At 35.2% G+C, this 27,258-nt stretch overlaps 2 protein-coding genes across 4 annotated transcripts; one reads left to right on the top strand and one right to left on the bottom strand.

Annotated features, from left to right (window-relative positions):
• The first annotated feature begins 1,751 nt into the window (after positions 1-1,751).
• LOC122289191 lies at positions 1,752-15,860 on the top strand. Of its 3 annotated transcripts, none has more exons than XM_043096158.1 (28): positions 1,752-1,945; positions 2,084-2,243; positions 2,396-2,532; positions 2,801-2,917; positions 3,133-3,276; positions 3,414-3,800; positions 3,888-4,045; positions 7,941-8,062; positions 8,169-8,260; positions 8,533-8,779; positions 8,888-8,951; positions 9,188-9,348; positions 9,452-9,522; positions 9,620-9,793; positions 10,504-10,575; positions 10,958-11,059; positions 11,139-11,228; positions 11,589-11,664; positions 11,739-11,832; positions 11,939-12,008; positions 12,111-12,290; positions 13,297-13,419; positions 13,512-13,595; positions 13,674-13,858; positions 14,067-14,205; positions 14,302-14,361; positions 15,215-15,319; positions 15,416-15,860. In XM_043096158.1, exons 1-28 carry the CDS (start codon positions 1,847-1,849, stop codon positions 15,527-15,529), a joined length of 3,627 nt encoding a protein of 1,208 aa, XP_042952092.1. In that variant the 5' UTR covers positions 1,752-1,846; the 3' UTR covers positions 15,530-15,860. The 3 variants fall into 3 exon arrangements, with proteins under 3 accessions (XP_042952092.1, XP_042952091.1, XP_042952094.1); XM_043096160.1 differs by having other exon boundaries at positions 1,753-1,945; positions 3,414-3,785; XM_043096157.1 differs by having other exon boundaries at positions 3,414-4,045; positions 9,200-9,348.
• A 357-nt stretch (positions 15,861-16,217) lies between these two features.
• LOC122289192 (uridine kinase-like protein 2, chloroplastic) lies at positions 16,218-22,302 on the bottom strand. The gene is made up of 14 exons (XM_043096161.1): positions 21,899-22,302; positions 21,445-21,563; positions 20,015-20,090; positions 19,730-19,845; positions 19,406-19,502; positions 18,925-19,007; positions 18,508-18,702; positions 17,866-17,949; positions 17,694-17,763; positions 17,513-17,573; positions 17,175-17,253; positions 16,977-17,046; positions 16,607-16,695; positions 16,218-16,513 (listed from the first exon to the last, which is right to left on the bottom strand). The coding sequence occupies exons 2-14, from the start codon at positions 21,517-21,519 to the stop codon at positions 16,364-16,366; spliced, it is 1,245 nt and encodes a 414-aa protein (XP_042952095.1). The 5' UTR covers positions 21,520-21,563; positions 21,899-22,302; the 3' UTR covers positions 16,218-16,363.
• Between the last annotated feature and the right edge of the window lie 4,956 nt (positions 22,303-27,258).

The raw sequence follows: 27,258 nt of genomic DNA, 5'->3' as shown, positions 1-27,258 counted from the left end.
ACATCATCTAGCGTCAAATTTATCAAACTTTGATAGAGATATAAGCTCGGATACCCATTGGAGCAAAATATGGAATCTCATAATTCATGATCGCCACAAGCTTCTTCTATGGAAAATACTTTGGGATATTCTACCAACAAGAGAGCACCTCAAAAGATTTATTCCAATTATCTCATCTATTTACAGCCCGCTTTGTGATGAAAAAGAAGATACCCTTCTTCACCTGTTCATTGAATGCCCTATATCTAGAATTCTATGGAGTCATAGTAGATGACCGTTAAATCTCTCCAACTTGGCGATAAACTCAATGAAGGATTGGTTCCAGTTCATTTTAAATACCAAGCATAAACTTGGCCTCACCACCCAGGAAGAACACCCTTTCAAAATCTTTGCAGGTTTGATTTTGATTTTATCTGGAGGCTACAAAATGATCAAGTCCACAATCCAAATGAACTCTCTCTTAATAAAATCTCACAATAACTGAATCTCTCTTATCAAGAAAATCTACATGCTTGAGAAGAAAAGACAAACTCCAAAGTAGAAAAAGGCTGGCAAAAACCTCTTACAAATCAAAAAACTCATTTTCTTTGGCCTCAGCGGTGAGCAGAAACTCAAAAGGTGAAGTCATTGAAATTTAGACTAAGGAAAATCCCACTACTACTCTGGTGATTGCGGAGGCTCTTGTAGCAAAATTAGCTTTCAAAATGGCGTAGTATCTCAACTATCATTTCATCTATCTTGTTGAAGATTCTCAATTGGTCATTTCTTCCATTTATAAAGAGGAAGTGATTTGGAAAATTTTTCCAATCTCAGACGACATTGCAAACTCGTTAAAATCTCACAATGGCTGAAGTTTTAACAAGATAGATCGATACCAAAATCGATTTGCGCATTCAATCGCGCAATGGATCGCTACAAACTCTTTGTTTGGTAACATTCCATTAGATACTATCTCTTCTTGTATTTTGTATATTGATACTGGGAAAGACACTCCTTAGACTTTTGTAACACTCTTTTATTATATGCAAGCTTGCTTAGAGAAAAAAAAAAAAAAAGAAGATGAAAAAATCAGTTTTATGTCACTTCCTACCCTTGTTACTTACCTTTCTCAACTTTTGCCTTTTCTTTTATTCATCTAGATTTCTAATGGCACATTTATCATGGATTGAGCTTGGTGCGTCTTAGCCTGGGCTGGTATATTTATCTCCACCATCTGCGTTTTGGAGATTAGTCAAAATTTTGTTCTCAGACATATGGTTAACTATTTCATTTCATATAATTATTACAACTTTCTTAAATTTCTATATAAAATATAATAAATAATTCAAAATTTTCAAATACTAAAATAAAAATAATATTTTATTTAATTTTCATTTTTTTATCTCATTTGTATTTGTGTAATCAAATGAGACCTAATGTGTCAATAAAAAGAAATATATGAAATTATAGTAATAACTTAAATTTTATATTTGTTTTTATAGTAGTAACTTAAATATATTATGATAATATTTTAAAGAATAAAATAAATTGTATTCATATTATCATAAGTGTTGCTTGAATTCTTTTAATATAATTAATATGTACATCCCAAGTATTGTATATTGTTTATTTAATGCAGCGATGATTAAAATATAAAAATAAAAATTATTTTTTCATTTTTTTACTTTAATTTTTTTATTATCTTAATTATATGACGTCGTTAAAATTACTGAAAGAGAAACTCTCTGAATTGTATAGTCTCTCTCTCTCTCTCTCTCTCTCTCTCTCTCTCCGTTTCTTGCATTATAGCGTTCAAATAGAGGCAAAAAGAGGAAAAAAAAATTAGTGCCAGAAGGGAGAGAGAGCCATGGTTTCAACGAGGCGGAGTGGATCTCTCTCCGGGAACAACAATAGCAAAAGATCATCTTCCTCTGAAGATAAATCTCCCTCACCCAAGCGTCAAAAGGTGTCCTTTCCCGTCACACCGAACAAAAATCCTAACCGAATTGAAGTCTTTAGTTTTCTTTTTTTCTTTTTCCATCTTTACAATCTTTGGAAGCGTCAAACATTAGGCTTCTTGAGCAATCGATTTGTTTGATTTCAGGCCGATAATGGCGGTGCCTTGGAGAAACCCACTACAACGGCGGCTGAAAATTCCAAGGAATCTTGTGCGCCTGCGACATCGGAAAATGCTCCGATCACCGGAGACGTCGTGAGCCCTGGGAAGGGCGAGGCAGCCCCGGTGGTGTCGCCGATCGCCGAGGGTACGCTTTTCTTTCCTGCTGTCTTTGAAGCTTTTGTCTTTCTTTGTGCGTTTCGATTTGTCAAATTTTATAAATATAAGATTTTTGTACTTATAAAAAAAAATAAATATAAGATTTTTGTAATTTCTGAGTTTTCTTTTTGTGTCTTGAAGGGGCTTCGCCGGCTGTGATTGTGGATAATCCGAGGAGTTCGTTCTCTTCATGGAGCGTTTATCAGAAGCGGAACAACCCGGCGACGACCTTCGAGACCCCGGTGCCGTGGTGCAGGCTTCTATCACAGTCTGCACAGGTTTTTTTCATTTTTTTTTTCTTTTGGTTTTGGGTGCTTCACTGACGATGTTGTCTAGCTGAAATAGTTCGCAAAGGTTCAAGTAAAGCACTTCTTTTGGTTAGCTGCGATATGCAGCAACATAATATATATTTTGGGCTCAAGGATCAGTTAAAGCCGCGCACGCGCGCGCGCGCGCGGGGGCACACACCCACTTCGGGTTTGAATTGACTTGGAAACTGGGTTTACCTTTTCCGTGGGGTAATTTTGTTTATTTTATATGCTGCAGAATCAAACTGTTCACATTTGCGCTGAAAACTTCGTGATTGGTTCGAATAAAAGCTGCCATTTTACTTTGAAGGATCAGAGTGTTAGCGGGAATCTGTGCGGAATCAAGCACACGCAGGTATATCTTGGGCTTGAATTTGATTAATTGGGAAAATAATTGCTGGGGTTGATGTGGAATCAGGCATGTGTTACTCACAAGCAAGCACATTCAGGTGCTGGTGACTTAGCTGGCTGTGGTTGTGCTAGGGTGTACTTGGTTTTCTGTGTTTATGGAGACGAAATCCTTAGAAACATGTACATGCAATATGACTAATTATTTCTGGACATGCTCAGCGTGATGGCAATGACCTAGCTGTGCTAGATATTCTTGGGAGCAAGGGAACGGTGCAAGTAAATGGGACAAATGTGAAGAGGAATGGAGGCAGCTGTGTGCTGAACTCAGGCGATGAGTTGGTGTTTGGTGCAAACCATGCTTATGTATCCTTCTTTTCAGTCTTTTGGTGTTTCTTTCACTTAGTTCTTTGTTGCTCCCTCCCCCACTTTTCCTATCTTTGTTGAGCTGTATATGCATTCATATCTCTGTGTTTATGTGTTCCTTGATCTTTATCAAATAGGTATTTCAGAATCTGATGAATGAGGTTGCAGTCAAAGGTGCAGAGGTTCAAAGTGGTCTTGGAAAGCTTCTGCACCTGGAGAGGAGAGCAGGGGATGCCTCAGCTGTGGCTGGAGCTTCCATACTGGCCTCTCTTTCTAGCATGAGACAAGGTCTATCACGTTGGAAGTCTCCAACTCAGACCACCAGCAAAATCCACCCGGGCCCTGAGGTGCCTACTCATTCTCTTGTTCATGATGGCACGGAAGCTGAACTTGATCTGGAATGCAACTCGGCCCCAAACACTGAGATTGATAAAGCTGCAGAAGTTGGAACAATCAACAAGAACTCTCTTCACGATTGCAACCCGGACTTTGGCACGGAGGCAGGCAATGTAAAACTCTATGGGGTGAATGATTTGATATGGCCTTTGTTCAGGATGTTAGCTCAATCAACTAGTTGTACACTGAAATTGAGCAAAAATATTTGTAAACAGGTTTTGGAGGAAAGAAACGAGTGGATGAGGGATTCACAGCCAGCATCAACATCGGGTATGTCTTTGAGGTGTGCGGTGTTTCGAGAAGACGTTCGTGCGGGCATTGTCGATGGCAGACACATAGATGTTTCATTTGACAAATTTCCTTACTATTTAAGGTGCAATTCTTTCATGATATCCTATCTTCATTGCTGTTTACAAGTATCATACCCTGGTGATTCATTGGATCTCTTCTCTTAGAACTTTCCAACTTCAGGTTTTGACGATTCAATTATAACAATATACTTGGAATGTCCGGGGACTAAAGTAGGTCCTAGTTGAGGGAGAACTAGAGGGTAGAAGCAATTGTATTATGAAACCCAAGATTCTAACTTGGAATGTCCGGGGACTAAGAGATATTTCTAGTAGGATTGTTCTGAGTTTACAAGTATTGAGGAGTGTGTTGGGGAATTTACATTGGCTTGTAAAAACAATCAACATCTTTGAGTGGGCCTTTATCGCAGTTTATGGGCAAAAACTAGATTGGTTGGACATGCCTTGGTGTATTGGTGGTGGTTTCTCTTGTATTAGCTCGGGGTAGCTGCGTCTTTGAGCTTGGTCTAGATTGAATAGGTTTCTAATTTCTCCCTTTTGGGCTTTGTTAGGATCATTTTCCTAGATGGGCTTAATGTTCATGATCTCCTTATATCTATTTGTGCACCCTAGCTAGGTGTTCTCTCTTGCACACATCCAGTGTACTTGGCTACACCTATTGATATTAATAAATTTTTACTTATAAAAAAAAACAATATGCTTTATATTGTGGATTGTTTTACTTCTTTCCTTATATATATGTATATATATTGGTAGTGATGACTTTATTTTTCTGTCAGAGCATTCCTATGTTACTTTTTCGGTGTACTATGCTTCAAATGCTGTGAAATAAATGAAGTGAAACCTAGATATTCTGAGTGTATTAAACTTTTCGAAGAAGCCCCCTATTTGGGAAATTTATTTCTGTTGGGTCAAACGACTTCTTTTTTGACTTGTAATCTGTCCTTTGGTTATCAAATTGTTGAGTTCAAGAATTCTTATGTCACTCGCCAGCCCTCAAGATTCCTTTGGAGAGAGAGAGAACCCTAGCTTGCCGTCTCCCCTCCACGTTCGCCGGCAAGTGACATCGCACCACCGGCGCAGACAAGGTCGACGGGCCCCGGCAACTCCTTTGAGGGTTGTCCGGCGATGGTCCTCCCTTCGGCGGCGTGAAAGTTTGAAAGGGATTCTCTTGGTTGACTGTCAGAGTGTGCCGTTGGCCTTGCAGTTCACAGATAGAGTCGCTGGCCTTTGGCGAGACTGTTGGGCTTCATCCGGCGGCAAGTTCTTTTCTATTCTCGACCACATAGGAAGTCACAATCCAACGTCGACCACTTTAAGAGAGGTCAGAACGCCTATCAGCAGCCACAGAAAGCTTCCACGGTCACCCAACCACAGAAATCGTAGTTGGCCCTTCTTGGTTCCTCTGCTGTTCTTCTGTGGTTTGGAACACTCGGTTACATTTGACGTAAGGGACTTCCTTTACCGTGGATCTGTGAGAAGTCCTGGGGCTGAACCCTTTTGACCAAACTCAGGGGTCCTCGGATAGTGGCACTTCCTTTAAGGAAGGAGTTGGATTAGAATCTGTATTAAGTTCAGTGGGGATTTGATGATGACGAGGTGCGATAGGGATTCACTTGACGTGGAAGGTGAGAGGTGGTTGAAGGTGGAATAAAAAAATTTCATTTTTATGAAAGGAGGAGGAAATAGATTTCGTATCTCTGAATGTAGCAAATGGTTGGCTAAGTTCATGCGTCTAGGTGGGACGGCAGTTTCGTGGGTGGCGAAGGGAATAAGAGGATTGTTTAGAACTTAAATGTCATAAAGGATTCTTTAGAGAGCTAAGAATGGTTAATGGAGTTCTCATTATTCAACATTAGTCTAACGCAAGGGGTAGCTTTTTGCAACTCTCAGATTTCCAAAATGATAGGAGGAAAGGATTGTTGGTGATTCCGGAAGGAGCTAATGGCATTAGATGGAAAGGCTTTCTTCAGTCCATTCGAAGCGTTATTGGGTAGAAAGCCACTATTCTGAAGCATGCAAACAACAAAGGGGAGTTTGTTGATGGAAAGACAATGGGAAGGTGTTCCTTAGTCAAAGGTGCTTTGTATGCTGCGATGTTGAGTTCACAAGTGGGTTGTCTAGTCCAGATCAGCTCCAAGGTAGAAGGAAATGGTAAGGCGTTTGTTGGAGACAAATGCCATCAGGTGACATTGGGAGAAGTTGAAGGGGTCTTGTGGGACGTCAAAGCTCAATTGACGGGGAGTTATGGAATATGTGAGAGATTTGATGTTTAAAGTGGATAAGGGGCTGGACCTAGTAGTGGGTTTCGGTGGTGGGTCGAAAAAGGATGAGGGAGAGGGGGGTAGATTCTACGGGTTTGAAGGCCTCAAGTGAGTCGGTAAAGGGTGTTTCAACACCGGCATAGACATGGTCGTTGGATGCGGGCATCTTTTCCCATGCTAGTGTCACTCAGGACGTTGACAATGTGTCGTGCATGCCTCCTAAAGGAGTAGTAGGCCCACAGTTGCAAATGGGGTTGGTACTTTGGAAGAAACAGTCGAGCCTCTTGAAGATACAAATGGGGTAACAGAAGGTAGTGCTTCCCCTACATGTTCTATTCGTGAAGCAAATTTCAGCAATGCCATCATCGATGGAGGGGAGGAACCTTTTATGGTGACAGAAACAATGGATAGCAACTGTTTAGCTGTCGAAGAGACTTGGGATTAGTGTGTCTAGAGATAATGTTGCTCTTCTAGTTTCTCTTCCTCCGTCAAATGATATAGTGGGTTCACCATCAGATTGGGTTCTTAATAAAGTTAATGGGTTTAAGCAAATCGCGAGAATTTCAAATGATGCATATGAAGACCAAATTAAAGCTCTATTCACTATGATTGAAGCGAGCCATGCGCTTGAAACCAAATCAAATTTCAAGAAAAGCAGGGAGTTAAAACGTCTTTCATGGGCAATTAACTATGACACTAAGGGAGGTAGTTCAAGTTGAGGGAAGACTAAAGGGAGGGCATTGTGAAGACGGTCTTGTAGAGGGATTTGAATTAGTTGTATGGGAAACAAGGGGTTGGGGTTGGGGAGGTGTGTTCCATTCCGATTCGGGTTTGGTGTAGTTAGGGTAGTTTCCACGGGCTTTTGGGTGATTAGGGGCACTCTAGTATGGGCTAGGTGTTTTCTTGTATCCGTCCAGTGTACTTGGTTACTCCTATTGATATATATATATATAATATTTTTACTTATCAAAAAGGAAAATATGAAACAATTTCATTGGCTTACACTTAAAAAAAAAACAATTTCATTGGCTTATAATTGAATGGATTAGGTAACACAACTGTTTTACATTGATTTATTGATACCTAATATCCTAGGATTGAATTGAAAATGATGGCTTTACTTTAACATCTGAAGTAAACTTTTATTTTATTATTATTTTTTAATAAGAGATATAAAAATAATGTGATAAGATTAAGCTTTAGGACATGCACCATAATCAGGTGTCAGAGCATTAGAACATAGCACTTTGATCAGTGGAACTTATGGAGTGACATAGTGGTGTATGCATTTGCATTTGCTGTGAGTTAGTAAGCCATTTTTGCACATAAAAATGATAGCACGCAAGTGCTATCAGTTTTGGGGAGACAAGTTGCGGTGGCAAGCAATCTGTGAGACATGATGAATGATAACTTAGTTTTATACAAGTCTTTTAAGGATTGATGAAAATTTTAACCATCTCGTACCATTTAGTTTATGGCTCTGTATAGTTTTACCACTCAAATAGTATCATTTGGCCTTGGCAATCAGCAGATCAAATTATTATCAGCTGGGTGTGTTGTAGTTGTCTAGCGTAGATTATATAGAGTTGGTAGCTTTAGATGTTCATTTGTTGACTGGTGGACGATATGTTGGATGTTCTGGATCTTGAATCATGCAGTGGTAACTTGTGGTTTCCCTTTTTTCCCTCTCTTGCAGTGAGAACACAAAAAATGTGCTGATTGCAGCTTCGTTTATACACTTGAAGCATAAAGAACATGCAAAGTACACCTCAGAGCTTACTACTGTGAACCCACGAATATTGCTTTCTGGTCCTGCAGGTGTGTGGGCATTTTATGCTAATTTGACATTTAGATATGTTTTGAGGCGATATCGACTTACCTTACAAAATATTGAACTGGAATTTGTCTTTAAATTTTTTTGTAGGGTCAGAGATATATCAGGAGATGTTGGCAAAGGCACTTGCTAACTACTTTGGGGCTAAATTGCTCATATTTGATAGCCATTCTTTTTTGGGTGTAAGATAAACTTACCCTCTCAACCGCAATATTAAAATCTCAGCCACACCTAGCATCTTTTTGACTCTTATTTTGGAGCTATGCTCTTCTCTTTTCTCACTTACTGTTTTGATTGGCTCCAATGTCTACTTCTCACTATGGTCCATTGAGTCGGTGCAATTTTATCTGTTTTTAATTTTCATTATATCCATCACTTCGATGTGATCTCTACTTTTACTTATAATAGATGACGAGGCTAATTAATTGGAATATTTATAATTAACGTGTCATAGGGTTTATCATCAAAGGAAGCAGAGCTGCTGAAGGATGGATATAATGCAGAAAAGTCCTGCAATTGCCCCAAACAAAGTCCTTTAACGATGGAATTGGCTAGGAACACTGGCCCATTGGCAGTTGAAGTGGATCCACCCAGCTCTTTAAATGCACCTTCTTCATATGGCTTGGAATCTCAACCTAAGATGGAGTCTGAAACCGTTCCCTCTTCCTCTGCGACATCTAAGAATTTATTGTTTAAAATTGGTAGGCCATTTTAATTATACACACAGATTCCTTTTTCACCCACCTTTTAGTTGTTTTGGATTTGCTTTTGTTTCCCTTGCATCATTTTTCTGAATATGAACCATGCAGGTGATAGGGTAAAATTTAGTGCTTCAACTTTGGGTGGCTTATATACAGCAGCATCTCCTTCACGGTAACATTGTTGTCAATAGTTTACATGGGTTAAGTTGATTTTCTGGTCTCAAGGAAGGCTGCTTGCCCTTTTGATACGTTTGATTTTCAATTGAACTTGAGCTTTATATCTCAAGAATTTCTTCCTTAGTTTCTCTCTGTCTGTTCTTTCTCTCAACTGATATTACATTTTATCATTTTTATATTGCTACAAGATGTGTTTTTGTGGTTTTCCTCACCTAAAATATGCCTTGTTAGTTCATTGTGCAGGGGTCCACCTAGTGGAAGCCGTGGGAAGGTGGCATTGGTTTTTGAGGAGAATCCTTTGTCAAAAGTAGGTGTGAGGTTTGACAGAGCCATACAAGATGGGGTTGATCTTGGAGGTCACTGTGAGTCAGGGCATGGATTCTTTTGCAATGGTAAAATCCTACTGAAGTTATACATCTTCGCAAGCTTAGACCTTGCAGTTTGTACTATTATTCTCAGCATTTTCTCTTGCTATATGTTTTCTCTCTCTCTCAGTTACGGATCTTCGTTTGGATAACACGGGTGTAGAAGAGTTGGACAAGTTACTTATTAACACTTTGTTCGAGGTTGGTTTTTATCCTGTTCTAACCAGTCTTTCGGGTTCTGTCTTGGCGTATTTTTTTGCATTAGCAACTTGATGACTTCATAATGTCATGTAATCAGGTTGTGACTAGTGAGAGCAGAAGCTCACCTTTCATTCTGTTTATGAAAGATGCCGAGAAGTCTATTGTGGGAAATGGAGACTCGTTATCAACATTTAAAAGCAAAGTTGAAAAGCTTCCTGATAATGTTGTCGTAATAAGTTCGCACACTCATACTGATAATCGCAAAGAGAAGGTAGTGATTGTGTTTATATGATAGAATTTTTTAACCATGTGAGACTTGAGTTTTTCCTTTTTGCCCCCCTTTCTCAAAAACTAGTTTTTGGATTATTAAATTAGGGACTTAGAAGATATGAATATCAGGTTTCAGGTCTAAATATAGCAATGCTGACAACACATCGCACATCATTTATCAAGGCTTGGGGGAGACAGTAGTGTAGGTGCTAACACTATAGCAGTAGTTTTGGGTTTACTTCCCCTAGACTAGGTGGAGCGCCTAGGGGAAGTAACTGCCTTCATCTGTTAACTGGTGACTGCTGCCTACCCAGGCTGAGGGGCCTATGAAACTGAGAGAGGGACAGAGGGAGTTGAAAAAAGGTTTGGGTGACGTATTCATCACTTCTACTGCATCTTTATTTTGACAAGTAATGAGGAATTCGTTACAATATTACACATCCAAAAAAGAAACTTCATTACAAGTGCAAAAGGTGCAATTTAAGTACAAGAGGTGTACAGGAAAGTCTAGAAATAGAAGAAGGAAAAAAAAGCTGAAATATTTCTTTGATATGTAAAGAAAAAGATACAATTGTAGTCAAGTAGAATTCTAATCTTGGAACTAGGGAAGGCAGTAAAATTTTTACTTCTACATGGCATTTAAAGTTCTTTCTTTTTGTTTCCTCATGTTCAATTTGACAATCTTACCATGTCTTTTTTCCTTTCTTGCAGTCACATCCTGGTGGTCTGCTTTTCACGAAATTTGGCAGCAATCAAACTGCACTTCTTGACTTGGCTTTCCCAGTAACGTTTATGCCTCCTAAAAAATATGGCTCCTTATCTTTCCTTAAATTTGTGCAAGCATTTGTGCATCATTTTCCTATTGTGAATGCGCATTTTTGTGTGGAGAAAGGGTTACCATGCTTTGGTTTATATGGCACTGCTTTTTGGATGTTTGTCGAAATTTCTTTAATTCCAAATTCTGAACTTTAAAGTTCTGACTCCAATTGGAGTGGAGTTGTAGTGGAAAGTGGGATGGGGTTCGGAGTTTTTGCACACTCTCAAACACATAGAAAAACTAATTTTTATGGGCTATGTACAGGTTACTGACTGAAAATTATGAAGTTTTGTTGCAGCTGAAAGAATTTTTCAGCAGCGTGATGTTACTGTGTTTTGATTTTCTCAGGATAGTTTTGGAAGGCTGCATGACAGGGGTAAGGAAGTCCCGAAGTCGACAAAAGTTCTGACGAAGCTTTTTCCCAATAAAGTAGCCATTCACATGCCACAGGTCTGTATGGTGAATCCTATTTGATCAGTTACTTGGCATTGCTTTTCAATAATTTGGGGAAGACTAAAAATCATTGCAGGATGAGGCACTTCTTGCATCATGGAAACACCAATTGGATCAAGATGCCGAAACCCTAAAAATGAAAGGAAATCTGAATCACCTCCGCTCTGTGAGCAATTTTTCCCTGCATATACATTTTAGAGAATTAAGCATTATTGTTGCTTTATGTTTAAATGCTTAGATTGATACTCTAGTTATTTAACATTTTTAGGAACTATCAAAAAAAATAAAAAAAGGAGTTACTTAACAGTAAAAATAAAAAAAGGAGTTACTTAACAGTTTTAGGCTATACAAAAAAGTAGAATATTAACCTTGTTTAGGGTGTTAGCATATGTAATAAATAAATTGGGGGAGTGTGGTGCCTGCGTGTTTCATGTCTTATGTGATACTGAACCTTGTGCATTGTTGTATGATTTGAAAGTACAGTGTTTTCCAAATGATACTTATGGTTACAGTTCGTTATGTATAGGTTCTTGGTCGGAGTGGGATGGAATGTGACGGACTTGAGACATTATGCATTAAGGACCAAATGCTTACAAATGAAAGTATGCTCTATTTTTATATATCAAGACATAATGAGTTTCCAGATTTATTTTATTCTATTTGTTATATATTGCAGGTGCAGAGAAGGTAGTTGGATGGGCTTTAAGCCATCATCTAATGCAGAATCCTGAAGCCGATCCTGATGCTAGGCTTGTACTGTCTAGTGAGAGGTAATTGTAGGTTGCTTGCTGCCATCATTTTCATTCATTGTTGGCTGAAATATTAGTGATTTGATTGGAATTACACAGTTGTAATGCCATGTTGCAATTCTGGCAGCCTCCAGTATGGGATTAGAATCTTGCAGGCTATCCAGAATGAATCGAAGAGCTTGAAGAAGTCGCTTAAGGTATTTAAAATTCATTCCCATGTAGACTATACTTTTGACTGGTTTTGTTTGTTGCACCTATTAGTTAATAATCTTTATGCTGACTGTTTAAGCTGAAATCAGGATGTTGTAACAGAAAATGAATTTGAGAAAAGGCTTCTAGCCGATGTTATTCCACCCAGTGACATTGGAGTGACTTTTGATGATATTGGGGCTCTTGAAAACGTGAAGGATACATTGAAGGAGCTGGTGATGCTTCCTTTGCAGAGGCCTGAACTATTTTGCAAGGGCCAATTAACCAAGGTTTTTTCATATTCTCTCCATCTAGGGTAGATTTACTCTTTTATAGATATTGATGAGCTGAAAAAATATCGACAAGTTAGAATTAATCAACATGCTGATTCGGATCTTGAGATTAGGGTTGGGTATCAATTACCCCTTTAACTAACTGATGGTCATAGACTGTCAGAACTAAACTGACTCTGATGGCTGTTGATTGGCGGGGTGGTGGCGCTGGCAGGCTAGCAACAAGGATCTCAGATCTGAGATCTTGCACCTTCACCACTACCGTTCCACATTTTCTCCCATCGGAAATAAGTTTCCCATACCGATCTCTGTCTGAGCAATGGCAGAAGCCTACCGTTTTGTGTAGGTTAAATCAGAACCATCAAATGGGTATGAGTGTCACATGTCAAGGGGGTTTCCCACTCATACTGAGATTTATAATTGCTACGACAAAAGGTTTGGGCTTTTTATATATATAAGGAAATATTTCACTTTGCTCCTTGAATGTTGATTCAATCATTACTGGGGGTTTCCATGGACAGCATTTATTCACTTTTTTTTTTTTTTTTTGGTGACATTTAGTCCAATAGATAGAATATTTAATTTATTTTAAAGTTGATTTCTGCTTTTATTTTCATTTTTGAACCTACTGTATTGTCATTACTCTTCAGATGACATTGAAAGGTTGCTAATGTGTGTAACGGGTTTCTGGCTTTCTGTGAAAGAATATGTGTGCTGTACAATTTTCAGTACATCCTGTAAATTACTACATATATATATATATATAGATATTTAAATATAACTGATATCATATATGGAATCTGCATGCATATGTGTGAAGGTTTTGAATATGATGGTCTCCTTCAAGCTTTAAATTTGGATTTTCTTACTTTATTACTTGACCCATGGCCTTGGGTCCCTTTTTCCTTCATAAATTTGCCATATGTAACAATTCATGCTTCTATTGAGCTTATATGGTTATAAATAATTAGGGTAACAATCTAACTGTATATCTTGTGTACAGCCTTGCAAGGGCATATTACTATTTGGTCCCCCTGGAACAGGTAAGACAATGCTTGCGAAGGCTGTGGCTACTGAAGCCGGTGCAAATTTCATCAATATTTCCATGTCAAGCATCACATCCAAGGTTAAGAATGATAACTTCTGTCATCTACTATGACAATTGTTATAACTACATTTCATAATTTGTAACTCATGTTCTTGTCCTTCTGATTGCAGTGGTTTGGTGAGGGTGAGAAGTATGTGAAAGCTGTTTTCTCACTTGCCAGTAAAATTGCACCTAGTGTTATATTTGTTGATGAAGTAAGCATTTTAACTCATTCATGTTGACTTCTTGTTTGTTAATTATTGCCAATGCTTTTTCACTTGGTCTTCTTGTAGGTTGACAGCATGTTGGGCCGGAGGGAAAATCCAGGGGAGCATGAAGCCATGCGAAAGATGAAAAATGAATTTATGGTGAATTGGGATGGCTTACGAACGAAAGACACAGAGCGGGTTCTGGTGCTTGCTGCTACAAATAGGCCATTTGACCTTGATGAGGCAGTCATTCGAAGGCTTCCCCGTAGGTAAAACATCATGTCAAACAAGGCTCAAAAGTCTTGTGCAAACATATACAACGTAAAACACAAAATCTTTGCTCCTGTGCTTACATATATATGCATGCACACATCTTGTGTGAGGTCATTGCTTTCACTAACCATTTGCTTGATTAATACATTTATTCTGGTGGTTCTCAATGTCTGTGTATCATGTTCTATGTGTGTTCTTCGACAGATTGATGGTAAATTTGCCTGACTCTCCAAATAGAGCGAAGATACTAAAAGTTATACTGGCTAAAGAGGACTTGGCTCCTGATGTTGATTTTGATGCAATTGCAAATATGACTGATGGATATTCTGGAAGTGACCTGAAGGTGATATTTGTTACTAATGTCATTGATTATTGACAGCTTCATTATTATTGTATAAGTGGAATCACTCTCATCATGCTTACTCGATATATACTGCAGAACCTATGTGTAACTGCTGCTCATCGTCCAATTAAAGAGATATTGGAAAGGGAAAAAAAGGTCTGCTTCTTCCATCCAATCAATGCGCAGTTTAGCAGTTTATTCTTCTTGTTCAAGCATTGTCATCACTGCCCCTTGTTAGTGTAATCTTTAGTTTTTTGGGACAGGCTGCACCAAATCTTTCCTTTTCAATCTAGGCTATTAATGTGTATTTTTGCCAAGTAATCTCGCTTATGGATATTCTCATAGCTATTCGAGACACTGCACCAGATGACAGTTCCAAGCGCTTTTGTTTAGATACAAAATCTCTACGCAGGCTGTGAAACTAGATGTTTAACAATTGTCTGCTAAATGCCCAATAATGTAATGTTTTGATGCCTTTTTGGTTCTTAACCCTTTCTATGAGTAAACTTTTTTTGGTTAGTGAGCTTTAGCTCAAAAAATCATGTCCTTCACTCGTAGTGGCAGGGCTGAAGTTGTGGTCTTGTCCTCCCCTCATGGTAGCAGGGTGAGGTTGTGGTTGTGTTTTGAATCACCGAGTGCATATGACTTGCAAGTTTTTTTCTTTGAACAAACACTTGGAAACTGCATTTTTTTTTTTTGGGGAAACCACTCCATGGCAGAGCCCTTAGGACTCACCCATGGAACCTAGACCCCCAGGGAGACTAGTACAGTGATCCGCCGCCATGGCCTCCCGCTTAAATCGCAGTTTGATCCTAGGGGGGAATCAAACCTGTGACATGGGGCTCATGCACACAAGTTTGCTCTTACCACTTGGGCTACCCACATGTGGGTTAGAAACTGCAAATTTGAGGTGAACTGACACGTAGCTGTCCGCTGCTTAGATTCATAACCAGCAGATGCAGCTGCTCTTTTTATAGAAGTAATATGATCAAATCTGCTACACTTTCAGGAGCATGCTGCTGCTCTTGCAGAAGGTAGACCGGCACCGGCTTTGAGCAGTAGTGCAGATATACGGCCTTTGAATGTAAATGACTTCAAATATGCTCATGAACGGGTAAAGTGAAACTAAAATATCCACTGATGCAACCTATTCATTTTTTTAACATTTTCAATTGTCTTTTGATTTATTTTTATTTTTATGTGGGTATAGGTATGTGCAAGTGTTTCATCCGAGTCCGTGAACATGACCGAGCTTTTACAATGGAATGAACTTTATGGTGAAGGGGGTTCTAGAAGAAGAAGGGCTCTCAGCTACTTCATGTGAGGGCTTTTCCCGTCCAAATGGTTATATTTTTCCCTTTAGAACCCTTTACTCTTGTGATTGAGGACGTTGCTATGGTGAATTTTGCTTATATTTTAGGGCTTGATAAAGGAGAGCCATTTTGTCTGTAAAGTGAAGTATAGGTTAAGTTGTTTTTTCCTCTTGAGTTTGATTTGTGATGGTGGGAATAAAGTGAGTGAAGTCTTCCAAATTCTTGGCTTGGCTCCACTGCTTTTGTTTTGTTCCCCATCCCCTTGCCGTCAACATAAAGAACTGTCTTTTAAATCAATAAGCATCAGAAAGAAAGTGAACCCTCTGCAAATATTTATATTCATTCTTTACGGGTTTGTTGGAATTGAGCAATAATCGGTGACACAGACACCATGCCACTATACTTAGCGCGCGCACACCATGCAGGTATCACCCCTAATCTCCACACACCACTTTTTCTTATTGTTTATAATTTTTTTAATTTTATTTTATTCTTCTTAGAATCTTAAATTAATTGACTTTTTCTACTCATCATCTATACACTACATATTTGGTAAGAGAAAAAAAAAAAAAAAACAATCATGTGGTATGTGGTGTGAGGATATGATGAGTACAATTTTAAATTTTTCTTTGCAAAATACTATTTTGTCCACCTTAAAGCCAACCAAAGCCAACATACATATTCTTAATATAACAGAAGGAAAAAGAAAAGAAAAGAAAATAAATTATTATTATAATTAATATGACAGCGTGGCAGTGATACATGGTAGAAACTCATGCCTTCCCAGGTAGGAGTTTAATTTTTATTTCTGAATTTATTTATACAACTTACTAATATGATCGAAATTAGATGTCATTAGTCCCATAGTAGCGGCCTCCAAAGTCTCCAATTCCAGGTATTACCTTGCCTTGTTCGTTTACTCCAACATCAATAGCTGAAGTCACAACTTTTAGTTCTGGATATTTTTTGCATACCTTTTCTATTCCTTCTTTAGCCTACAATCAGTGTAGCAAAAGAAATAAATGTTGTATATAAATACACATTCAAGCATGAATATTAGTAACTAGCACTTGAGCTAGCTCACTCACACAGATGATGTTGAGGAGTATGATTTGAGACTCGTGGACTTCCTTTCCCTCATTCTTCAGAAGTTCAATTGCTCGGATGGCAGATTTACCTGCAGGCAAAGAAATTCAAATGAATACATTAGTTTGGATACAAAACTTGTTTAAGCTCATTTGATCTAATCATTATAATTTTTTTAAACTCGCATAAAGTAGCATTTGTTTTTAAATTTTAAAACAATAATAATATTAAAAAAATAATATTATAGTAATATTTTATTCAACTTTCACCTTAACTCATCTTATAATAATAATGCTCTTATTTTAAACAGTACGGAAGAGTGGTAAAAAAGTTGCATATATGTAGTATTATTTTAATGATAATAATGGTCACCTGAGGCAAGAACAGGATCCAAGAGCAGGATATGCCTTTTTGAAATATCTTCTGGAAGTGTGCCAACAACCTACATGGATGAGGAAGGAGAGACCATAATACATTGAGACAACTCCTTTTCAACTCGATGAATTTAACAAAAACAAAAAAAAAGAAAAGAAACAAATACTCGAACAATTCAATTATGTGTAACACCACCTCAGGTCTAGTTCCGAAGATGAATCCTATGTCAACTTCTGCACAGCATGCACGCAATGCATTCTCCATGGCTTGTCCACTGAAATATAATAAAGATGATTTAGGGAACTAATTATTACTGTTACTAATTATTGCTCTTTAGGAAACTAAAAACGACATAAAAGTAAGAAACTTGATCATCTTTGGTTATACTAATCGATAAAAAAAATTTTATATACAGTCACTTTTACGTACTCTACTAATATGATTGACTGCGTCACTGTTTTTTTAATATAAAATAACTATTTTGACTAATTACATCAGTGGAGTGTGTGCAAAACTGACTGTACGTAGTATACATTCTATTAATGGATACGCCAAATAATTTCTTTGAGAAACTACATCCCTTATATGGTTCTCCTGGAGCATAATGTCAAAGTTAGGTTAGCAGCAGGGTTTGATATAGCAGCATCAAGCATAATTAAATAATCATAATAAAAAAAATTATTAACAATTTGTGCTTCTCTTCCATACACACACCTAGAGGAGTAGTTACTTGCTTCTCTGTAAAATGTGCAGAAGGAAAGCAGGCAAGACCTCGTTCCACCACCTGAAAAATAAAATGGTCGTTCAAGGGTTTTTTTTAGACACAAAAATAGACTCACAAAAAATAAAGGTTCTTAGGATTAAACAAAAGGTAGTGAGTGCATACCAGACGAGCTAAACGATCCGCGTGAAAAATAAATTCATGCTTTCCTATTTGCTTGTCACGAATTAGAGTATGCAAGCATAGCATCTGTATAATGATAAGATATTTTTAGCATTAATATGCAAGCATGCCCAAAATTTTTGTCGTTTATAATGATTTCAAGGAACTCCAAGTGTAACTGATCGACTTAGGCCAACAGAACACAATATTACTTGGCAGAAAGAACAAGAAGATGATAAGTATTGTGAACTCCAACTATTCACTATGATTGAGGCGAGCCATGTGCTTGAAACCAAATTAAGTGTCAAGAAAAGCAGAGAGTTAAAGCGTCTTTCATGAGAAAGTAACTATGACACTGAGAGAGATAGTTCAAGTCGAGGGAAGACTAAAGGGAGTGCATTGTGAAGATGGTCTTGTAGAGGGATTTGAATTAGTTGTATGAGAAACAAGGGGCTGGTGTTGGAGAGGTGTATTCCATTCCAATTTGGATTTTGTGTATTTTGGGTAGTTTTCATGGACTTTTGAGTCATTCGAAACACTTTAGTATGGGCTAGATGTTTTCTTATATATGTCTAGTGTACTTGATTGATATATATATATATAAATACATATAATATTTTTACTTATAAAAAAAAAAAAGTATACCTGGCCTGCAAGTTCAATGACATTTACATTGGGAAATGTGTTGCAGAGGTTATGATAACCAATCTTTTCCTGGACTTGCTGCAAGATTGCATCCATGGCAAGATGGTTCTTCACACCATTGGGTATGATGAAATCTGCATGCTTCCTTGATGGGAAGATATAAGTATCAAAAGCAGGCTTCTCGAAGTCCAAATACTGCAGATTCCATGGATTCTCAAGATCAATATATATATATAATTGAAACTCTTTCAAGATCAAAACTCAAACCCACAAAAAACATCATATATAGTATCAACCATGAACAAAAAACTGAAAAATTCTCTACCAATGCAGGAAAATAAAAGTCACTGCATGAATTCTTGAACAATTATGTTATAGGCCGGTTTCCTTTATGATCACAGGAAAAATGATTCTTGCCTGCTCGAGCACAGAGGTAACATTTCTACCCAGCTCAGGAGAGGTGTCACGCTTTATTCTTCCGGCAAGCCTAACATCAGCATCTACATAAAAATGTAAGAACAATCAGATCACATGTAGCGAATGAGAGGAAGTAAATTCTAAGCTCGGATGACAATTGTTTGAACAGAAAAGTCCTGACTTTTCAATCACAGATTCACTCGAGAAACTAGATACAGTTAGTTTAGATTGTTGTCCCACGTACTCTATTTAAAAAATCAAACATCTATCATTTTTTTACATCAGTGATGTAGAAAACTTTCACATTAGCAGTGTGTTGGATGTGTTAAAAGAAAATAATAAAATATATAAAAAATATATAAACAAAGAATTAAACCCTTTTTTGTTTTTTTATCCAATTGTTATTCCTGATTTCCTGGGAAGAGGAAAAAGCAAAGGTGTATTAAATAGATTTTCTTAAAAAAAAAAAAAAAACGTGTACCTGTATCAATGAAAATCTTCATATCCAACAAGCTGCGGACATGTTGACTTTGCAAAAGCAATGTCCCTTTCAAGATGAGTACATTGCATGGATCCACCTACCAAAGTATGAGCAAATAAAACAATCAAAATTAAATAAATGTTTCCTTTGATAAGAGTACGTAAGTTTCGCAGAGTCCTTTTAAAAGTATAGGACTCATTATAAAAAAAAAAAGAAGATTTTTTTCACAGAAATTTCAAATTTATCCATTATTTTTTAAAGGGAGTGGGCAGAGTTGTACAAATTATTCCCCTATGACTAACTTCTAGCAGGAATTAGAAGTACCTGCAGATAACTGTCATAGCGCTGCTCCTTAAAATTGTATTCATGTGGCACTTGAACAGATTGACCGGATTTGAGCTTTTTAATGCACTCTAAGAGCTTTTCCATGTCGAATGCATCTACATATACATAATGAGGAGACCATAAACAATTTCATTTATGAAATTTATATATATTTCTTTAAATAAAATAAGGAAATTTTGTAAATCAATAGCTATATATTATAATATACTCAAAACTACATAGGAAGTAACTAAGCATGATGAGTAGAGTTTTTCATAAATATACCGGGATCATCGAAATTGAACTTGGATGCATATTCCAGTCCCTCTTCTCTTAAAGAGCGTTCGTGATAGAATGAGTCCTACGTACATAAATCATAACCAAAACAATTTATGAGATTAAGAAAATTATCATATTATTCTATCAAACAAATTCCAAACCACAACATTGTATTCCCGAGAAAATGAAAGTGAAAACCCTTATTCCATTAGGTTACGATACTTTTATAAAATCTTTTTATAGTTATACATGAGTTATATGTGTGTTCGTGTAAAACCTTGATCAATTATATAAACATATATATAAAGAACTATAGGATCATAACCTGCAGTTTATTTGGATCAAGTTTCCCTAAAGTTGATCTTTTTTATCTAAACCCTAAAGGATTATTAATGGAAAGATAAACACATATAATTTATAGTGAAAATTTTTAACAACATTAATAAATGTCACAATAAATATTGCAAAATTCTGCTTTTAGGTGTGTTTTTGTCTCAATTTATGTCGATAGTATATATATATATATATATATATATATATAAATTTTGATCTGTTTTGTTTGATTTGTTTACCATTTTGTCTTTAAAACCCTAATATGATCCGTTTTGTTTGATTTGTTTACCATTTCGTCTTTAAAACCCTAATATGTCTCAATAATATATATATATATATATAATATAGTAAACTGGAAGGTGCTAATTGGAGATGAATCTGAGGAGAAGTTGAGCTTGGCGCGCGAGCAAGGGTGTCAAACTCCCGATTGGTTTGACATCTATATTAAGGTTGTGTTTGGAACTAAACTTATCTCAAACTAATAATTGATGTGATCCATAACTTTTCAACTTCTCATAAAAAAATTAAAATTATCTCAACCTATTTCATACATTTTAATATAAAAAGTTAAATTTATTTCAACCTAAAAATATTAAACCCATCTTAATGAGACCCACAAAATACTTCTATTCATAACTTAATTCAACTCATCTTAACATTCAAACGTAGTAATCTTGGGTTTGAATTCAAATATTAATTAGCCTTATACGTATTTTGAGTGAAAAGTTATTCTATTATCAAGTTGGTATGTGGAGAACATTATCCACATTACTTAAATGGTAAGATCATTTGATTTGTAAGATTCAAAATTTAACATTTCCTTTCCAAATCAAATTATATTATATAATCACTTTACTAAACATGTCATCCATATCTGCTTAATTGAGAATAGAATTTTTCTTTGAGTGAATAGTGGTTTTATGGTCATGCCTAGCTAAGGTAGGCAATTTGAAATTAATATATGAAATTACTTATTAAAAATTATGCATGACCTTTAATTCATCAAGGTAATCTTTTGAAATATTCATGAAGCTAAATTTATTGTTATTTCATTAAAATCATGCTATAAAGTGAATAATTGTCACAAAAATAGAGAAGCGAACCTGACTGATTACCACAACCCTAAAATCTGTATAGAGCCGCGGTTGAGAATTTTTGAGGAGACGGTCACTTATCATGTTACACACTGCAGTCTTGCCGGATGCTGTACCTCCCGATACCCCTGAAATCTCCACAAAAAATGAATCAACAATCAAGTTAACAACATATGCATCGTGTTCTACGGAGAATTAATTAATCACAATGCATGTCACTGTTTTTCAGACATCAACATCCGTTAATGATTAGAACACGAAGTAGCTCACTGCTATCTGTTTAGTTGCTGAGAAAAACAGAAATGAAAAATTAGCTTCTTCCATGATAGCCTTCCGCTTCCTTACGTCCTCAGCAATCAAGCAAAGTTCTTATTTTTAATATTTCAAAGTCAAGACATAAGGAAACAATGTTGGTCTTTTGGAATGCTCGTATATTAAGCACATACAATATATAACATTTTACCGATGACAAAGGCTTGTTTCGGAGATGCGTTGGCACCCGGATTTCCAGAGGAATCAAGGGGTGGTGGCGTGCTAGGTTCATGGCCGGATTTGGGAGGTGCTTGGGGTTCACCGGAGGGAGGTTCTTTTGGAGTGGTTATGGTGGGTTGTTCAGGAGATTTCGGACGAGGTGCACCGCTAGTTTCTGTGGGGAGTTTGGGGGGCGTTTCCAGTTGACTGGATGGAGCTTGTTTGGGAGGGTATGATACGCTGAGCAGGAGTCCACAGAGGTTTGGAAGCTGTTAGAAGGGGATTCGTATCTTGCTCTATCCTCACACGATTGTTTGCCGTTCTTTGTTGTTGCGATGATCTCCTCATCTTGGTACCTAGTTCTTTAGCAAAAACAAAAAGAATGACAATGTTTGTCTGATCTGGTGGTATGGCTTTATAGAGGCACTGTTACTTTTTATTTGAGGAGTGATGTAACTACAAAAACATATTATAAATGTAAACTCAATAATTTACATGACTTGATAAAATATATTAGATTATAAAAATATTTTTATTATAAAGTAAATTTACACATTATATTGATTTGTGATCTTACTTTTGTGATATTTATTTATGATTAAAATATTTCTCTTCACTTAAATGACAAAACTATGTTTAGACTCTTGTCGTGTATTTTTAATTTAATTCTTTTATTTAGTTCAAAGGAAAAACAATAATGATCTTTTAAAAGATGAGATGAGAAACTATATATATTTTACATGTTTTCTTTTTCAGTTCTTATTTTTTTTGATACATTTTGAGAGGGGAGTTTCAAACTCTAGACCACCATTTTGGAGGCTAGGGGTAATGCCAATCATACCACAGGACTTGGGTCTTGCTTTCTCAATTCTTACTTCCCAAGAAACATTTAATAAAAATGCATCTTTTGATTATTTCTCCAATTATAGATTTCCCTCCCAAAGATTCTTTCATTTTTTTGAATGAAAACTCAAAATTTTAAAGCCAAAAAATTGTACAACAGGCTGGAAGGGGAGAGAGTCATTCTCGATCCATTGTGACGATTTGAACCTCGATCAGTGAGGTGCTGCAGCTATAAAATTTTTTTATAAATGCAAACTAAATAATTTACATAACTTGATGTAGTACGTTAGATTATAAAACTATTTTTATTACAAAGTAACTCTAACGTATTATACGAAATTACATCAATTTGTGAATTTAATTTATGATATTTCTTTATGATTAAAATATTTCTCTTTACTCAAATGATAAAGCTATGTGTAGACTCTAATGCTGTATTTTTAATTTAGTTCTTTTATTCAGTTATGAGGAAATACAATAATCTTTTAAAAAATTAGAACAGAAAGTATCTATATTCCACATGTTTTCATTCTCAATTCTTATTTCTCAAGAAACATCTAAAAAAAGCTTATTTTGATCATTTTTCCTCTTTTGGATTTTCCTCTCAAAGATTCTTTCATCTTTATGAATAAAAACAAAAAATTTTAAAGTGAAAAAATCGTACAACAGGCTGGAAGGGTAGAAAGAATCATTCCAGATCCATTGTGACGATTTGAGAATCGATCGGTGCGGTGCTGCGGCTACAAAATGATCTTATAAATTTAAATTTAATAATTTATGTGATTTGATATAGTTCATTAGATTATAAAACTATTTTTTATTAAAAAATAAATCTAACGTATTATATGAGATTATATCAATTTATGATTTCATTTTTGTGATATTTCTTTATGACTAAAATATTTTTCTTTACTCAAACAACAAAGCAACGTCTCTTTACTTTTAATTTAGTTCCTTTATTCAGTTTCAAGAAAAAACAATACTCTTTCGAAAGATGATACGAGAAAATGTCTATATTCAACATGCTTTCTTTCTCAATTATTACTTCCCAAGAAATTTCTAAAAAATGCATCTTTTTATCATTTCTCCTATTTTGGATTTCCCTCCCAAAGATTCTTTCATCTTTTTGAATGAAAACTCAAAATTTTAAAGCTGAAAAATCGCACAATAGGCTGGAAGGAAAGAAAGAGTCATTCCCAATCCATTGTGATGATTCGAGTCTCGATCGGTGATGTGCTGTAGCTATAAAAATATCTTATAAATGTAAACTCAATAATTTATGTGACTTGATGTAATATGTTAGATTATAAATATATTTTTATTATAAAGTATATCTAACGTATTATACCAAATTATATCAATTTGTAATTTTAGTTTTATGATATTTCTTTATGACTAAAATATTTATCTTTACTCAAATGACACATATATGTTTAAACTCTTATGGTGTCTTTTTAATTTAGTTCTTTTATTCATATCTAAAGAAAAACAATCATTTTTTAAAAGATGAGACGAGAAACTATTTATAATATTCTACATGTTTTTTTTTTCCCCTCAATTCTTACCTTTGAAGAAACATCTAAAAATTACTTTTCTTGATCATTTCTCTTCTTTTGGATTTTCCTCACAAAGATTCTTTCATCTTTTTGAATAAACTAAAAATGTTAAAACTAAAAAATCGCACATTAGGCAGGAAAGGGAGAAAGAGTCATTTCTGACCCATTTGGAAGATTCAGGCCTCGATCGGTGCGAAACTATAGCTACAAAAAGATCTTATAAATGTAAACTCAATAATTTACATGAATTGATATAATATGTTAAATTATGAAAATATTTTTATTATAAGGTAAATTTAACTTATTATATGAAATTACATCAATTTGTGATTTTACTTTTGTGATATTTCTTTTTGATAAAAATATTTCTTTTTCCTCAGATGACAAAGCTATGTTTAGACTCTTGTGGTGTATTTTTAATTTAATTCTTTTGTTCAGTTTTAAGGAAAAACATTACTATTTTAAAAGATGAGATGATAAATTATCTATATTCTACATGCTTTCTTTCTCAATTCCTACCTTTGAAAAAACATCTAAAAAATGATTCTCTCGATCCTCTCTCCTCTTTTGGGTTTCCTTCCCAAATACTCTTTCATCTTTTTGAATAAAAATTAAAAATATTAAAGTTGAAAAACCTTACAACATACTGGAAAGGGAAAAAGGGTCATACTAGACCCACTGTGCAGATTCGAGTCTTGATCGGTATGATGATGCAGTTACAAAAAGTTCTTATAAATGTAAACTCAATAATTTACATTACTTGACGTAGTACGTTAGATTATAAAATTATTTTTTTATTATAAAGTATATTTAATGTATTTATACAAAATTACATCAATTTGTGATTTTACTTTTGTGATATTTTTTTATGATTAAAATATTTTTCTTCACTCAAATGACAAAACTATGTCTAAACACTTGTGGTGTACTTTTAATTTTGTTATTTTATTTAGTTCAAGGAAAAACAATACTCTTTTAAAAGATAATATTAGAAACTGGCTATATTCTACATGCTTTCTTTCACAATTCTTTCTTTCCAAGAAACATCTAAAAAAATTTCTCTTGATCATTTCTCCTCTTTTGGATTTCCCTCCAAAAAGGTATTTCAAATTTTTGGATAAAAACTATAAATATTAAAGTAGAAAAATCACACAAGTTGGAAGGGGAAAATTGTCATTCCTAGCCCATTGTGGTGATTCGAGCCTCGATCGGTACGGTGCTACAGCTACAAAAAGATCTTATAAATATAAATTCAATAATTAAGGTGACGTGATGTAGTACATTATAGCATAAAACTATTTTTATTATAAATTAAATCTAACATATTATAGGAAATTGTATCAATTTATTATTTTACTTTTGTGATATTTCTTTATGATTACAATATTTCTCTTTAGTAAAATGACAAAGCTGTGTGTAGACTTTAGTTGTGTACTTCTAATTTTGTTCTTGTATTCAGTTCCAAGGAAAAACAATACTCTTTTAAAAGATGAGACGAAAAATTATCTATATTCTACATGTTTTCTTTTTCAATTCTTACATCTCAAGAAATATCTAAAAAATGCTTTTCTTAATCCTTTATCCTCTTTTGGATTTTCCGCTAAAAGAAATTTTTATCTTTCTGAATGAAGAACCGCATAACAGGTTAGAAGTGAAGAAAGAGTCACTTCCGACCAATTGTGAAGATTCATGTCTCGATCGGTGCGGTGTTGTAGCTACAAAAAGATCATATAAATGTAAATTCAATAATTTATAAGACTTGAATTAGTACGTTAGATTATAAAACTATTTGTATTATAAAGTAAATCTAACATATTATACAAAATTATATCACATGGTGATTTTAATTTTGTGACATTTCTTTACGACTAAAATACTTCTCTTTACTCAAATGAAAAAGTTATGTCCAGACTCTTGTGGTGTACTTTTAATTTAGTATGTTTATTTAGTTTCAAGGAAAAAATAAACTCTTTTAAAAGATGAGACAAGAAATGATCTACATTCTACATGATTTCTTTCTCAATTATTACTTCCCAAAAAACATCTTAAAAATGATTCTCTTGATCATTTCTCATTTTTTGGATTTTCCTTCCAAACATTCTTTCATCTTTACGAATAAAAACTAAAAATGTTAAAATCAAAAAATCATACCACGGGCTGGAAGAGGAGAAAGAGTAATTTCCGACCCATTGTGACGATTCGAGCCTCGATCAGTGCGATCTTACATCTACAAAAAGATCTTATAAATGTAAACTCAATAATTTAGGTGACTTGATTTAGTACGTTAGATTATAAAACAGTTTTTTTTAATTATAAAGTATATTTAATGTATTTATACAAAATTACATCAATTTCTGATTTTACTTTTGTGATATTTCTTTATGACTAAAATTCTTCTCCTTACTCAAATGACAAAGCTATGTCTAGAATCTTGTAATGTACTTTTAATTTAGGTCCAAGGAAAAATTATACTCTTTTAAAAGATGAGACGAGAAACTATCAATATTTTATATGCTTTCTTTCTCAATTCTTACATCTCAAGAAACATCTAGAAAATACTTTTCTTGATCCTTTCTCATCTTTTGGATTTCCCTCCAAAAGATTCTTTCGTCTTTTTTAATAAAAACTAAAAATGTTCAAGTCAAAGAATCGCACAACAGATTGGAAGGGAAGAGAGAGTCACTTCAGACCCATTGTAAAGATTCAGTCCTTGATCATTGCCGTGTTGCAGCTACAAAACGATTTTATAAATTAAAACTCAATAATTTATGTGACTTGATGCAGTACTTTAGATTAAAAAACTATTTTTATTATAAAGTAAATCTAACATATTTATACAAAATTACATTAATTTGTGATTTTACTTTTGAGATATTTCTTTATGATTAAAATACTTCTCTTTACTCAAATAACAAAGATATATCTAGACCTTTGTGGTGTACTTTTAATTTAG

Source organism: Carya illinoinensis, chromosome 12 (genome assembly GCF_018687715.1).
Source record: "Carya illinoinensis cultivar Pawnee chromosome 12, C.illinoinensisPawnee_v1, whole genome shotgun sequence".
Lineage (NCBI taxonomy): Eukaryota > Viridiplantae > Streptophyta > Magnoliopsida > Fagales > Juglandaceae > Carya > Carya illinoinensis.
This window is presented reverse-complemented; position numbering and strand designations above follow the sequence as displayed.

What these genes read in the sequence shown, in the direction of transcription:
- LOC122289192 (XM_043096161.1), bottom strand. Translation starts at nt 21,519, where the DNA reads ATGATAAGTGACCGTCTCCTCAAAAATTCTCAACCGCGGCTCTATACA. An exon ending in GGGTTGTGGTAATCAGTCAG is followed by an intron (nt 20,091 to 21,444) that starts GTTCGCTTCTCT and finishes TTATGTACGTAG; the next exon opens with GACTCATTCTATCACGAACG. An exon ending in CGGATCGTTTAGCTCGTCTG is followed by an intron (nt 17,764 to 17,865) that starts GTATGCACTCAC and finishes TTTATTTTTCAG; the next exon opens with GTGGTGGAACGAGGTCTTGC.
- LOC122289191 (XM_043096157.1), top strand. Translation starts at nt 1,847, where the DNA reads ATGGTTTCAACGAGGCGGAGTGGATCTCTCTCCGGGAACAACAATAGC. An exon ending in AAATTTCCTTACTATTTAAG is followed by an intron (nt 4,046 to 7,940) that starts GTGCAATTCTTT and finishes CCTCTCTTGCAG; the next exon opens with TGAGAACACAAAAAATGTGC. An exon ending in TTCTTGACTTGGCTTTCCCA is followed by an intron (nt 10,576 to 10,957) that starts GTAACGTTTATG and finishes TGATTTTCTCAG; the next exon opens with GATAGTTTTGGAAGGCTGCA.